The sequence below is a fragment of the Chamaea fasciata genome, unplaced genomic scaffold (genome assembly GCF_029207755.1).
Source record: "Chamaea fasciata isolate MVZ Bird 193981 ecotype frontalis unplaced genomic scaffold, bChaFas1.0.hap1 SCAF_6, whole genome shotgun sequence".
In the NCBI taxonomy this organism is placed as follows: Eukaryota; Metazoa; Chordata; class Aves; order Passeriformes; family Sylviidae; genus Chamaea; species Chamaea fasciata.
Window position 1 is genome coordinate 29,289,986 of NW_027094091.1, and position 13,473 is coordinate 29,303,458.

General features: G+C 42.4%; 1 protein-coding gene across 6 annotated transcripts in view; it reads left to right on the forward strand.

The window, feature by feature from the left end:
* The first annotated feature begins 1,129 nt into the window (after nucleotides 1-1,129).
* The window catches only part of ZDHHC2 (zinc finger DHHC-type palmitoyltransferase 2), a 36,885-nt gene continuing 24,541 nt past the window's right edge, over nucleotides 1,130-13,473 (forward strand). For 2 of the 6 annotated variants that reach the window (XM_066185816.1, XM_066185815.1), the window contains exons 1-3: nucleotides 1,130-1,335; nucleotides 10,695-10,763; nucleotides 11,560-11,586. In XM_066185816.1, the coding sequence (XP_066041913.1) occupies nucleotides 1,167-1,335; nucleotides 10,695-10,763; nucleotides 11,560-11,586 (265 nt within the window). In that variant the 5' untranslated portion in view covers nucleotides 1,130-1,166. Of the gene's footprint in view, nucleotides 1,336-2,033; nucleotides 2,080-2,328; nucleotides 2,464-3,392; nucleotides 3,480-8,365; nucleotides 8,378-10,694; nucleotides 10,764-11,559; nucleotides 11,587-13,473 lie in introns of those variants that run through there. The other 4 variants (XM_066185818.1, XM_066185819.1, XM_066185817.1 and 1 more) reach the window with 4 other exon arrangements.

Below are 13,473 nucleotides of genomic sequence, written 5' to 3' on the forward strand. Positions count from 1 at the left end.
TATTATTTCTCTTGATACATCATCCTGCATTGGTCATTCACTCAGTTCACTGTGGCTAACTGAGATGACTCAGTTTCATCTTACAATAAAGAGGGGTGCATGATTTTGCATCACATAACACTGCAGCCATATGGTCAACTTCTTTTTTTGTGTCTCTTCAACAGACATACTACAGCTACTTCATTTCCTACTCTGGAACCTGCCAGCACACCTACTGTTGGTTCTGTCTTATTTTCTCCAATACTTTTTTTCCTCTCTCACAGCCTTTTTCTCAATCAACGGCAGTTGTATGCCTTCCAGATAGCAATTACTTATCTTCATGTGTAGTCTACTGCATGAGATACTAGACAAGTTTTTTTTGAAAGTCCAAACCCATTTTAATCAACCAGCTACTTCTCACCCACTGCGCCGCTGATGCTCTGGGAGATTCTAGCAGATTGCAGAAATACTACAGGCCGTGCTCGACATTTCCAATGTTGCAATGATAATTCAGCAACGATTAGGGGGCACATAATGTAACGCAGGCTGGGTTTACTGTTATAGTTCCTACTGTTATAGTGTCATTATGATGAGTATAATGTAAAGACTTTCGGGGGAGGGTGAGTCAGCACAACCTTCCCCTGCACGAACAGCCACAAGCCAACCATGCCTGGCCACCGTGGCCTCCCACCGCCTGCTGCCCGCCAAGGGACGGCAGCCCGCAACACCTGTTCATTGTGCTCCGAAGCATTATTTGCAAACGAGGAGCGCTTTTTGTAACCGGGTGTTCTAAAGCACTTTGCAGGGCGGTGTTAAGAGTCGCCATCCCCGTCTCGGAGGAGGATGAGGAGGGAAGCAGCGTCGAGCACCGGGCGCTCCCTGCCCCAGAGCCCTTGCACGTGGCGGCCGCCCGAGGCCGGAGCCGCGCCCAGCGCCGGGCGGGGCCGCTCCGCCGCCGCTCCGAGCGTGGCGGTCGTGCCCGTGCGCCCCGGCCCGGCAGGGACAGCTGCACCCCAGAGGACGTTATGGGCTCTCGGGCGGCTCTCCCCCGGCTGCCCTGCCCTGCCCAGCCCGGGGGGAGCGGCGGGCGGGCGGTGGGAGGAGCGGCCGTGCCGGGAGGGTGGGGCCGGGGCGGGCTCCGGCTGGGAGCGCGGCCGGGGCCCGGGCCCCCGGAGCGAGCGGCCGGGATGCGGTGCGGGAAGATGGCGGCACCGCCGCCGTCGGCAGCCGGGGCGCCGGGCGCTTGGGGCGGCGTGCGGCGGCGCTGCCAGCGGCTGCTCTACTGGGTGCCGGTGCTCTTCATCTCCAGCATCCTCTGCTGGTCCTACTACGCCTATGTCACCCAGCTCTGCCTGCGTAAGTGCCGCCGCGGCGGCGGGGGGCGGGCGGGACGCGGGTGGGCGCCGCCGCCCCTGCCGGGGGAGCGCAGCCGGGCGGCACGGGCACGGGTCCGGGCGATCGCCTCTGTTGTTCGTCGGCGCCGGGGCCGCCCCCGGCTGCTGCTGCCGCTGCCACGCCCGGGCCGGGGCTGGGCTGGACCGGACCTCCCGCGCTCCGGCCCCCACGACCCAACGCGCCTGGTTTCCACTTCCACGCGAGGAGGGAGCCGAGCGCACGGGGCTTTTCACAGGCGTGAGTTCCCCTCCGTGGAGTGCGCAGAGTGTGGCCGGTCCCAGCCCCGGACACGGGGAGCGGGACTGGCTGCGCAGGTGGCTGAGCAGAGTTCGCCGTCCCTTGGGCACACACACACACACACACACACACACACACACACACACACATACATGTACAGACACACACACGTACAGAGCCTTTTGAGGGCGGACGTGAGTGCAGGAAGAGGTGACAGGAAATCTGCGAAATGCCACTCTTCAGTCGTCCAGAAAATGCCCGGCTGTCACAACTTCTTGATCCCTTGTCATCGGCAGCCTGCCAGTACGTTGGGAAGTCATCCTGACCACGCACCTTGGCACCTGATCCTTAGCGTCAGGCGGATCGTTAATTACATTATGGAGGCTGGGTGTGATATGAGCATCTGCGTGAATTAGAGTAGCCGAGCCAGAAGGATTTAGTAAATGACCAGCTCACCAGCCTCCCTCGGTTTGGAGGGGTTTTTTTCTGATTTTGGTTCTGTTGCATGTTTGGTTCTGTTCTATTATATAGTCTTGTAGAAAACCGTTGAATCTGATTTTTAGAGGCTGATGTGTGGCATACTGATATTTTAGTAACAGTGTCATAATAATGGCACACAGGAGTATAAGTTAGCTCTACTTAGTTTTCAGCTGTTAATTTTGAAAATCACCGTAGTCTAGCACCTAATTTTTGACTTTTTTTTTTAATTGTATTCAGAAAACTGATAGGATTTTTGTCCTATGGATGCTTGGCTGAGCAGTTGAGGGATTAAGCAAGAAGTGGTTGTCCGGCTTACCACTTCTGTTTTTTGGGGCAGTATCAAGATTTGCTGTAGTAGTTCCTATATTGGAGGTTAGGCCTTTTGCATTTTTTTTTCTTCACTAACGCCATTCCAATCTGTTAGTTTTAGACATCACTCTTCAGTAAAGTTGCTTTGCCCTCATGAAAGGAAGAATGAAGTGCCTACCTCCGGCACAAGGAAGTGAATTGTCGGCAGGGTTCTGGGAGTTGACTGAGCAAGCCTGGAAAGGAGAGCTGTAAGCTGACACAAGAAGAGCAAGAATGCTCCAGGGAAAAGCCACTCTGTAGTTAATGTCCTAACAAATGCAGCCTTGTGCTAGGTACAGTGTACAGTAGGCTTGTTCTGGGCACTACTGCTTCAGTATTCTACTGTATTTTTTATTCTGCATAACTGTATGACAGAGGAAGGTTGGATTTTAGCTTTCCTGGAGGCGGGTACCTCTTAAGGAAATGAGCTGCTTGAAACTTGCTTCGGACTATAAACTGCTTCACTGATTCATTGAGGACCCCTCAAAGCAAAAGGCCCCCAGTGGGAGGGGGAGGTAGTGGAATCCTGGGGCTTAGCTAAAGCATCTTTTACTGAATTCCTTTCAATGGACAAGAGTGATTTGTTTGTTTGTTTGTTTGTTTGTTTGTTTCTCACCCACCCCCACACCTTCCAGCAGGAGCTGGCTCACCAGTTTTTTTAATTCAGCCTAACAGTCATCCACGATTTCCAGTATTTCCATCTTTTATCCGTATCTGGATGTTTTCCTTCATTTTTGGCATAATAAAATAAAATAAGCTTATGTCTTGTCTTACTAATGAATATTTAGTGTAAACAACAGAAGGAATAACTAACAACTCTGGGAACGAAAGCCAACGGCAGGAATAGACTGTTAGCATTTCAGTGCTTTGAAGCCAGCCTGTTCAGTGCATCTTTTATTCCTGCAGCACCGAATGCTAAAGAGGATGTATATAGCTGGGGTTTTTTTCTGCAGCTTTCTGTCGTTGAGGCTGACAACATACAAGGAACAGTGTTAACCATTGTGCATTAGGACTTCACAAGGACTTTGCACTGTTGTAATGTAAGTGGTCTATTTGAGCTTTTAGTGATGAGAAAGTGTTTCAAATGTATTTTGAATGGGTTTGTAGGGATTTTGTTTTTATTTGTTGGTTTGTTTTTTTTTTATTTCATCCGAGCATTATATAGGAGGAACAATTTTTTTTTTAAGAAATCTACTCAGCTAATTCCTTATATACCTAAAGCTGAGTAGTTACAGTATTGAGTAGCATTTTAGAAACAAAAAGGGGTTTAGAAATAGAAAAATGAATCCACTGTTTTTAACACTAGTATTGCCATGTCTAGAGTTCCATCTCTTTTATTAGTGGATTCAGGTAAGTGCTCATGCAGCTTTTAACCTTTAACAAGGAGAAGAAGGAGAAAGGTGTTGAACAGTAACAAACAGTCCTTTCTGCTGGATGTACAATGAATACTGGAATTAAATGCATATGTGAGTTGGTCTTAAAACACTTGACTAAAAATTGCTTAACCCTAATCCAGTGCCATTGTCTTGATTTTGCCAGTATTGTCATCTCCCAAGCCCTGTCTAGCAGTAGTACTTCTTTTTTCACCCTGAATAACTTAGTGTTTAAAATTACTGGATCTTTAAGTATTCCTTCCCTTAAAAAAAAAATTTGTGTTTGCGAGAACCTGAGGGATACAGATTTGTTGGCCTTTCTCTAAAAAGGATAGGGAAAAACAGGCAGTGCATAGTGAGTACAGTGAACTTTGGTAGCTCAAGCTACTGAAATTTCAACCTAGGATACACGGAACAGTAAATGAAGTGCAAATGAAATACTTAACCCCAGCACCTGTATCCATGTGTCTATACTCAGAAAATACGCATGGATTAACTGTTAATGAAAACCTGAAAATGAACATTCAGTGTTTATTAAAATCTTTGCATGCTTCACGTGCGAAGAAAAAAAAAATTATTCTTACATTTCCCTTCTTAGATACATCTCTAATTCAGGTTAGTAGAACCACTTGGAGGAGTTATCCATTCCATGCTTTAGGTAGGGCAGGAGCAGTGGTTACTTGCAGTTTCTGACAGCTGTTTGTCAGAAATGTTCTTGACAAACATGGATACTGACATCCTTTTGTTTTGTTTCCTACCAGTTCATGGTTTGGAGGTGCATATAAGAAGGAAAATGTAAAAAATTTGACAGTGTGACAGACGTTTTTAGTAAAAGTGACAGCTTTGCTGATGAAAGGGTTGTCCTGTAGATATCCTGTATCCAATTGAAATACGTTCCATTTTGATCCCTTTTTACATGGCACTAATTTTAATTCGGAGGATAATGCTCTTGCTCAGGGAGTCCTGTCAGACAGTGGAGCTTGAATTTGTAATTTTGAGGACGGAAAATAGATTTACTGTGGAACAAACGAGCAATAAGCATTTTGTGACTATTCCAGTGAAGAGAAAGGGAGGAAATATTGCCACCTGGTGAGTGATTCGCCTGATTTGGAAAAGAATAGATTACTTCAGCATAGCTGAAGACAGGGTACAACAAGACATTCACAGTACTGTCAGGAATGCTCCTAAGTTACATCTTTGTTTTTGGTGTAGAAAATGTGACTGGTATCTGCCCACAGCTACCTTCAGAATGGAACAGAAAGCATGGAATGACATCCAGCTGCTAAAGATGTTAATGATCATGAAAGATTTTTGCTGGAAGATCAGATTGATTAGTGCTGAATTGAGGTTTTTGACACACTGAACTGTCAGTGGAATGGAATTACAACAGGATATAAAGCTGCTTAATTCATCACAGTTTAGAGGCAGAATTAATACATGCCCTGTGGGCTTGGCACAGTGTCATCAGGGCATCAAAAGTGGAAGAAAATAAGGAGATAGAAGCTGATAGGGTGAGGGGAATAAAAGGTGGAAAAAAAAAAAAGGAGTTAGACCCAGGATTTGATCATCTGGATTTGAGCTCTTTGCTCAGTATGTTCTCAAGATGGATTAAGGGATTTATGGTACTTGCAGTTTATGTCTTGTAACCATTTGGAGTTTAAGTTTGGCTATAGAAATACTAGTACATTGTAACATTGCAGTTGGCAGTTGTCCAATATTGGTTAAACACTCTGTCTGCACATTAGGTGCTAACGTACAAAAGTACTTTGGTCCAAGAAAGTTTGCATTTTTATTCCATATTTTGGAAATACTATCTGTTTTTTTTCTTTCTTTTTTGTTTTTTACTTTTTTTCCCCTCTCTTGTGATGTCTGTGGTTACTTAGAGAAAAGTTTCCAAACTATGGCTGAAGTGGAATTGGCTTCTGAATTATAGCCAGCAGTGGTCCTGTGCATTTCCCAAATTTCGTGTGGATACTTTCTCAGACTTTTGGAGGCAGCTGCCATTCTACAACTCTGAAACAGAACTGAAGTCTGTGTTAAGCATGGCTGGTTATCTCTCCATGTAGTGCCCAGTGTATTACCTGTAGTTTTTATGCCTTGAAATGTAAACTATGGCTTGAAGCTGAAAACATAAGGTCTATGGTGAAGATACAATTACTGGACAAGATGATGTTTTCAGGTAAAGTTTTAACACTGCTTGATACATGACTTAAAGAGTTCTTGTCAGGGTGTAGTTTTTGTTTTCTCAAAAATGTCTGGCCTTACAAGTGTCTACAACTTTGGTAGAGCCAGACGCTTTTCATTCTTCAGTCTGTTTCTGTGACTTGGAAGGTAAATGGGAAGTTTGTAAAGAAGAAAGATTAAGCCAGTTCTTAGTCATATCCTATACAAAAGCAGTGGTTTTGTGATCTTACCTACAAAGGCACCAAATAGCAGCTTTCTGCTGGGCCAGGTGGACAGTGATGCAGTTTGATGGGCACTGGATTAAAATTAATCTTCTGAAACATTTGCAAATACCATCAAGTGCAAATGTATGGGTTATTGATGACTACCTATGCCAACCTTAAACATCCCAGAAATATTTCTGTTACTTTTGTTCTGAAACAAAGCACTGGTGGCACCTTGTCACTCTGAATCAATGCAAATCACTGCTCTGTCTAGCAGAGGTAGGTTCTTATTGCAAGCACTGATATTTTTACTAAAGGACTATTGCAGGCAATGACAGAACACTTGTCACAACTATAAAACACTTTTATATGTGCACAGAGCTGAGTCAAACTGCATCTATAGATCAGTGTTTTACAGCTTCAAGTATGCTATAAAGATGAAATATGTACTTAGTTTTGTGATCCAAGATGTTAAACTTCATAAAAGTTTGAGAGAACCAGCTATTTATAGATGTGGCTGCAGAGTCTCTGAATCAGATGTATCTTGTTTTCCCATTCCACTGAAATAAATATTTTAAAAAATCTACATAAAACATGATAACAAAATTTTGTATAGCCACTTTCACCACAGCTTTGAAAAATTAATTGCTTTCTCCCATTTTCTTTTTTTATTTTTTTTCCTTATTTTTAAATCTAGCCACTACTGTTCAGAAACTTTGATTTTGGGCTTAGAAGTCAAGCAAAATGTTAACATTACAAAACCAATGCACATTTTGATATGAAATTTATCTTTCAAAATCTTTTGGGGTTTGTGATAGCACTGTGTCTTGCCATGTCTCTAGCTATGTGGAGATGGATGTCTGTCTAGTTTTTACATGGTTGAGTGAGAATAAAGATTTCTAGAGAAAATGAGTGGAAACTGAAGAAGTGGGAAATCCACTTGGTCTGACCCAGTGTGCAAGGTGCCTAGTGATGTGATTTCTCTTCCTAGCAAATTAATTTGGTGATGGAACCCATCCTGGCCTTTTTACAGTCTTTTGAAACACAGCATTCTGTCTTCTTAGCAATTGTTCTCTGCAAGCGCAGGCTGCTTAGTGGCATTGACTATTGAATGTGCTGTTCCTGTTTCTGGCTGCTTGTGGCTTGGGGCAAGCAGGGAGCAATGTTTCTGGCTCAGGAACTTGGCATCTACATTGGCTGAAATCCTGTGTCTGTCCCAGCCTGGTCCCTAATTCTGATGAGCACCATCTGCAAGCTGCATAATGAACCAGAGAGGCTCTAATGATGTGACAGTCTGCTAGTACTGAACTGTAAATGGCATCCTGATGCTTTAGCAGTGCAAGGGTGATTCTTAATGAAATTGGCCCCTGCAGTATCTCAGGCAAACAAAGCTGTAACTTTTTAATGATTTCCTGAAGACAGGTCATGTTTTTATAATTATTTCCATCTCTGGATACACAGGAGTATCATTCTGTTGTAGTCCCAAAGGGATTTATTTACCTTGCATTCTCCCAGAAATTGCTTAGCAGTTGGGATTGCCATGCCCTTTGTGTGTATTTTAGTCATCATAGACGTAAATGCTTTTAACCCGTATTATTTCTGTGCTATTTGACTATCAGCAAGTGCATTTGCGGGATTTCAGCTGATATTTATTAATGACAGAATGCACAGTCTGACCTACTTTTCACCACAGTAAGAGTAACCCCTTGTAACAGAAATGAGAAAACTGCCAGAAATACCGATCCTAATTTTTCTACTAAAAAATATAAAATTTGTTTTAAATAAACATATCATGTGCTATTCAGAAGGCAGGAAAAATAGCAAGCATTTCTTTGATCAAATCCAAAGTTAGAAGATTTTTTCATACTGGAAAATTATTTTCCATGCTCTTAAAATAATACGATTTTAGTGTGATCTTAGGGTAAACATCTTGTAGTTACCCTAAGAAGTCTTTGTATTGTAGCTATTCAACAAATGGAGAAAGTTTAAATCTTCAAGAGAAAATTGCGAGTGAGATTGATTTGTAAGAGCTATTTTTTTCCTGTTGGTCAGTTCTGCCACCTTGGTGCAAAACAAAAAGTTCTCCCACTCCTTCCCCCTTGCCCCTAAACCAAAAATCCCACAACCAACCCAAGAAAAAGTCCCACACCTTCATTTCCTCTCTGGCACTGTTGTAATGTAGATGCTTGTCCATTACTTTCCCACACACTGTACCTCCTCCAGGGAGCCTTTGTCAGTGGTGATTTAAAAAGGCATAAGCAGAAGGACTGGTACTTCACTTCATGCAGGTTATTGGATATCTTGCATAGTTCCTTTTTATCACTGTCTGTGGGAGTGCTTGTTGGGCAGTGCAGCCAGTCTCCTTGTAAACACCAGTTGCAGTATGTGTGGAGAAAAATTTTAATATTGAAGGTACTGGCATCTGGCATCTCTTTTCAGCCTTGTTCCTCTCTGCCTTGGTCTCTTAAGAGTGGTTGCAGCTCAGGAGTGTATGAAATAACTTTTGATTTATACTTGGTGGTAAAAGAAATTAAAATGACAAGATACATATATTAAAAAAATAATAATTAAAAAAAAAAAACCAAAAAAACCATGTTGTCACCCTCCTGTGGTTAACTGGTATCTCTGGGCACTTGTGTTTTAGCCTTCATAGTCCTGACTGTCAGGAGCATTTGAGTTCCAAGCTAGATACTGCAAAAGCTGAGAAGACAGTCCTCTGCACAGCTGTAGACTCTGTGGAGTGCATTTCCTTCTGGGGGTGGACAGAAATTTTGAAAAGCTTTAGGTTTGCTGTCTGGTAGAAATTACTGAATTTGGATTTGTCTGTCCTTTACTTACAGGCATTGTGGAAAAATTAGACACACTAGTAAATACATTTTATCCAAAGATAAGGAGTGGAAAAAAGATTCACAGCAATGTTCTGTGGCATTCCCTTGTAAGGAGAGAAAAATACCACAAATTATTGTGAAGATTGGTTAAGGAGATTTTGTTTTGAAACTGGTGATTCTGCAGTGTATGGTTGGCTTTGACTTTTTAATTAGCAGAGAGTAGTTACTCCAAGAAGACTGGCAAAATTTCTGCACACTTTGCTGACCGTTCTAAGTGGAGAAAGAAAATCAGAATTTGAATAGTGGCTAATTTGCCTTAATCTGAGAACTCCATCACTTCTAAATTGCATATCAGCTCTGAATATTGTTTTGTAAACAGGATGACTGTTTTCTTACAATGTTACAATTCTTGTGCATTATTGTAGGGGAGCATGTCTGCTTCCCAGAGTCTAATGTATATACATGTTCCTTCAGCTTCTCTCTAGCAGTTGTCTAGATGGAAATTCAGCTTATCAAATTCTAAAGAGTTCAGAAAACTGAGGGCAGAATATAGTTTACTTTATAGTGGCTTGTGCCACTTGTGTGGTGTCTTTCTGATTTTTTTGAGGAGCTTTATAAACGTGGTTACTGTTTTCCCTCAAGTAAGGTAGATGCTTGTTTTGGTAGAGCTATAGTCAAATCTCCATTTTAATAGACCAATTGTATAATTAAGGAATTGTGCAATAATTCATGTTTGAGAGGACCTCAGCTCATGTGGTCCAACCTCTAATCAAAACAGGGCTAGGTGTGAGGTCACACCAGGTTGTTCAGGGTTTTATCAGCTTGAGTCTTGAAAAACTACACTGGTGGGGGCTGTGAAACATGTCTGGACAGCTTCCTCCACTGGTGGACAGCTCTCATGGTAGAAATGGTTTTGCTTTTATCAAAATTAATCCTTTCACTTCAGCTTACACTTACTGGCTCTTGTCATCCCACTCTGAGCCAGTGTGAAGAGCCCATCTCCTCAACGCCTCCCTGGAGGTCCTGGGAGGCCCTCCCAAAACCAGGTCTTCCCCGGGCTGACAAGCCCTGTCTGTGCACCCTCTCTTTAGAGGATGAGTCCCTGCCAGCTTGGTTGTTTCCTCCTGGGCTTGTCTCTTTGTTGTGTTGGGGGGCCAGATCCCCGCAGTGTTCTGGATGTGGTCTGATAAATGCTGGGCAGAGGGGGATAAACCTTCCCTTGTCTGCCCAGCCGTGTCCTTGCTGATGCAGCCCAAGTGGCTGGCGGCCCTTTCTGCTGCCTGCCCACCAACAACTCCATGGCTTCTTCCAGAGAGCTGCTCCAGCCCAGCAGTCCCCAGGCTGTGTCACTGCTTCTTTATAGGTGCAGGACTTTGTCTTTGCCCTCATGAATTTCAAAAGGGCCCCACTAGTTCATTCCCCCAGCCTGTCATGGTCCCTCTGAATGGAAGTCCTGCACGTACCAGCTGCTGTCTCTAGAGTGGTGTCATCTACAAACCTGATACGTGTTCACTCTTCCAGAGCATTTGCTAAGGTGCTGAGCAGCACTGGTCGCATGGTCCACCCTTGCAATGTGCAAGATGTATTTAAATGCTGGGTTTAAATCAGTCTGCAAGCCTAAGTTTAATCCATCAGTCAGATGACATGGCTGTTTGGCTTTTCCATAGGAGTTGCCTTGTGCCTGCAACTTGAAGACCAGCCTTGTGCAATCATTTTTATTAGGAAAACAAGAGTGGGTGAGAGTTCTGTATATCTGCTGTCCTGTTGTAGGCACCAGTGTATCACAGCTTGTAGACTGCTTAACTGGGATGGATAAATGTGTGGTGGAGTGGTTTGGGTGAAAAGAGGTTTTGATCACTTGGGGGATTCTGATCTTTCTGAGGTATCTGTTGTGGGATGTTTACTTTTAAATAATGTGACCAAGAGTGGAAAATGCAATCACTGGTAAGTGGTACCTGTGTGCACCCTTCCATGCCTGACATACTTGTCCTTTCTCACTCTCTTACTCCCAAATCTCACTCTCCCAAATTTCTCCCTACCAAATCTTGTAGTCTGTGGGCAGTTTTTTAAAAGGAAATGTAACTTTTGTCTGCTTTCGGTTCTTATGCTTTGAATATCTAAGGTATCACCAAATATTGCTGTCAAAACCAGTTCTGGAGTCTCATACCTCCACTTCAAGAACAGAATATAAATAAATAGTGAAACCTGTGCAACCACGGTTAGAAGAAATAACTGCTCTTCAGAGATGGCTTTTCTTGGATTAAATTTTGGCAGCTTCAGATAGATGGAGGTCCTAGTTATCAGTAAATGAGCTGGAAGAGGAGCCAAAAAAACCTTATAAGCAGTTGATACTGTGTACCTATTCTCATGAATGTACACAGCATAAAAGCTTCATAGTGTGTGACGTTAAACGTGTATTGTTTGATGATTACTCTTCCATCTTGGGTTGAAAAGAAAAGTTTAAATACTGAGTTGCATCATTTGCTATTTAAACATAAATTTTTATTATTTCCTTTTTTTTCTTTTTTTCAGTTACAATGACAAATATCGGAGAAAAAGGTAAGATTTCTATTAACTGTTTATAGGTGTAATTCATGTATCAGAGTAGAACAGTAGTTTACCAGTAGAATTGAGAAAGAGTCTAACTTAAAACAGTTAGATTTGTACTTTTTTTTTGTTCCTCAGCACCTTTTATTATCTTGCTGTTCCTGGATATTGCGTTAGCCATTACAAGTAGGTATGACAAAAATTAGAATCTTTTTACTCTTTCCACTGGCTTTCTGATGTGTCAGCTAAAGCAATCATTATTAACAGTCTGTTTTTTAAAAAATTGATTCATAATATGGAAAGCGCTTGTAAAAGCAGGATTTCTAGAGATGAGCAGTATATTTGTGCAGGTGCAACATACTTAAATGGGAGGGGATTTTTTTCTGCGTTTTCTTTTTAACATATTTAAAGAACTAGAATCCTTCAGATATGTAGCTTTGTCAGAATATAATAAAATTGCTTAGTTACAGTTCCTGCCCTGAAGCTGTAGCATGTTTAGATTGTTTTACCAGATGCTATTTGAATACTAGTGCACAGCATGGAAGTGTAAAGAGTAGGGCTGCAGAGCTTTTGGAGGAAGAGCTTTTTATGTTTCTGTAATTCCAGCAGATTTTATTAAGTCATTGGCAACTCCCTCACTTAGAAAACATATTTGTCAATTAAGAAGCATTTGCTAGAAAAACTTCAGTTCAGTGATCTCATCCCCCATATGAGTGTAGAAGTGTTATCTGCAGGCTTTGAATTGCAGTTTCTTGCTGCTCCATACTATGTGGCAGAGGAAAAAAGTGAATGGATGGGCATTCCTCACAAAACACATTAAAATTAAAATTATCAGCAAAGTGCTTTGGAGAACATGAAATTTTCTTATTTTCACTCAAAGCCTTGGTGGGATTCAGCCAGTCGGAAGAAACGCTCTGGCTATCCTTCTGCCTTAAGATTTTTCAGGAGTGAAAACTGGGTAAATGGGGTTCAGCCATACTACAGGTTACCTCAAATTTCCAGGCAACTCTAGCTGTGCTAGCTAGCTGTAAATCGGTTGCCTTCAAGCAAGGGATACACCATTTGGGTTGAGATTTGTTTTGTTTGGTTGAGCTAGGGTTTTTGTAGTTGTTTGGTTGATTGGTTTGGGGTTTTTTTTCCAGAAAACGTGTAAAATAGAAAGATTTCTGCCAGGGAGCAGCAGACAGCTCTTCTTTAACTGCCTCAAGTGGAATGAAGTTCTTGTGTTGAACTCTCATCACCTACAGGCCCAGTGGAGCCGCTGGGTAGCCCAGGGTCTTCATCACAGTCCAGGGAAGCTGGTGGGTAGATAGCCTGGGAGGAGTGACCAGTCAGGATCAGGGCCAGGCTGGGGAACTAAGATTCAAGATCAAACAAGATGAGCTCAAGTGTTCAGACTTCAAAGGGAAGACCTTGGATAATGTCTTTAGGCATTAGGCTTTTTTTCGTGTGTGTGAACAATTTTCTTGGCAGTCAGTTACTAGGGAGTTTTTTTGCAACAATAAAATGCTTAATGCAGATCAGTACGTGCATTATGTACAGAACTGAGGTGACTTTGCTCTCACTATATGCCATGAATATACTGTTGTTTAAAAAAGTATTGATTTTGTTTGAGTAAATCAGGGTTTTTTAGAGTTGATAAAAGTGGGAATTGTTCCTGTCTAGATGCTTATGCAATAGCAAAATGGTCATTTAGTGTATTGTGCTTTGTGTGGAGTCCAGTTCTATCACTTATTTATGCTGATAAAATTTTTCTTTCAGTTTATAGACTTGGCATGTGACTCTTTGCACCTATCATTCCAAAAGCTTTGTGCGGAGTTGCTCCTCAGATTCTATTAGTTTTTGTTTACAATTTTTAACAGCTTAGTGAATAAGTGTAAATATTTACAATGTTCCTGC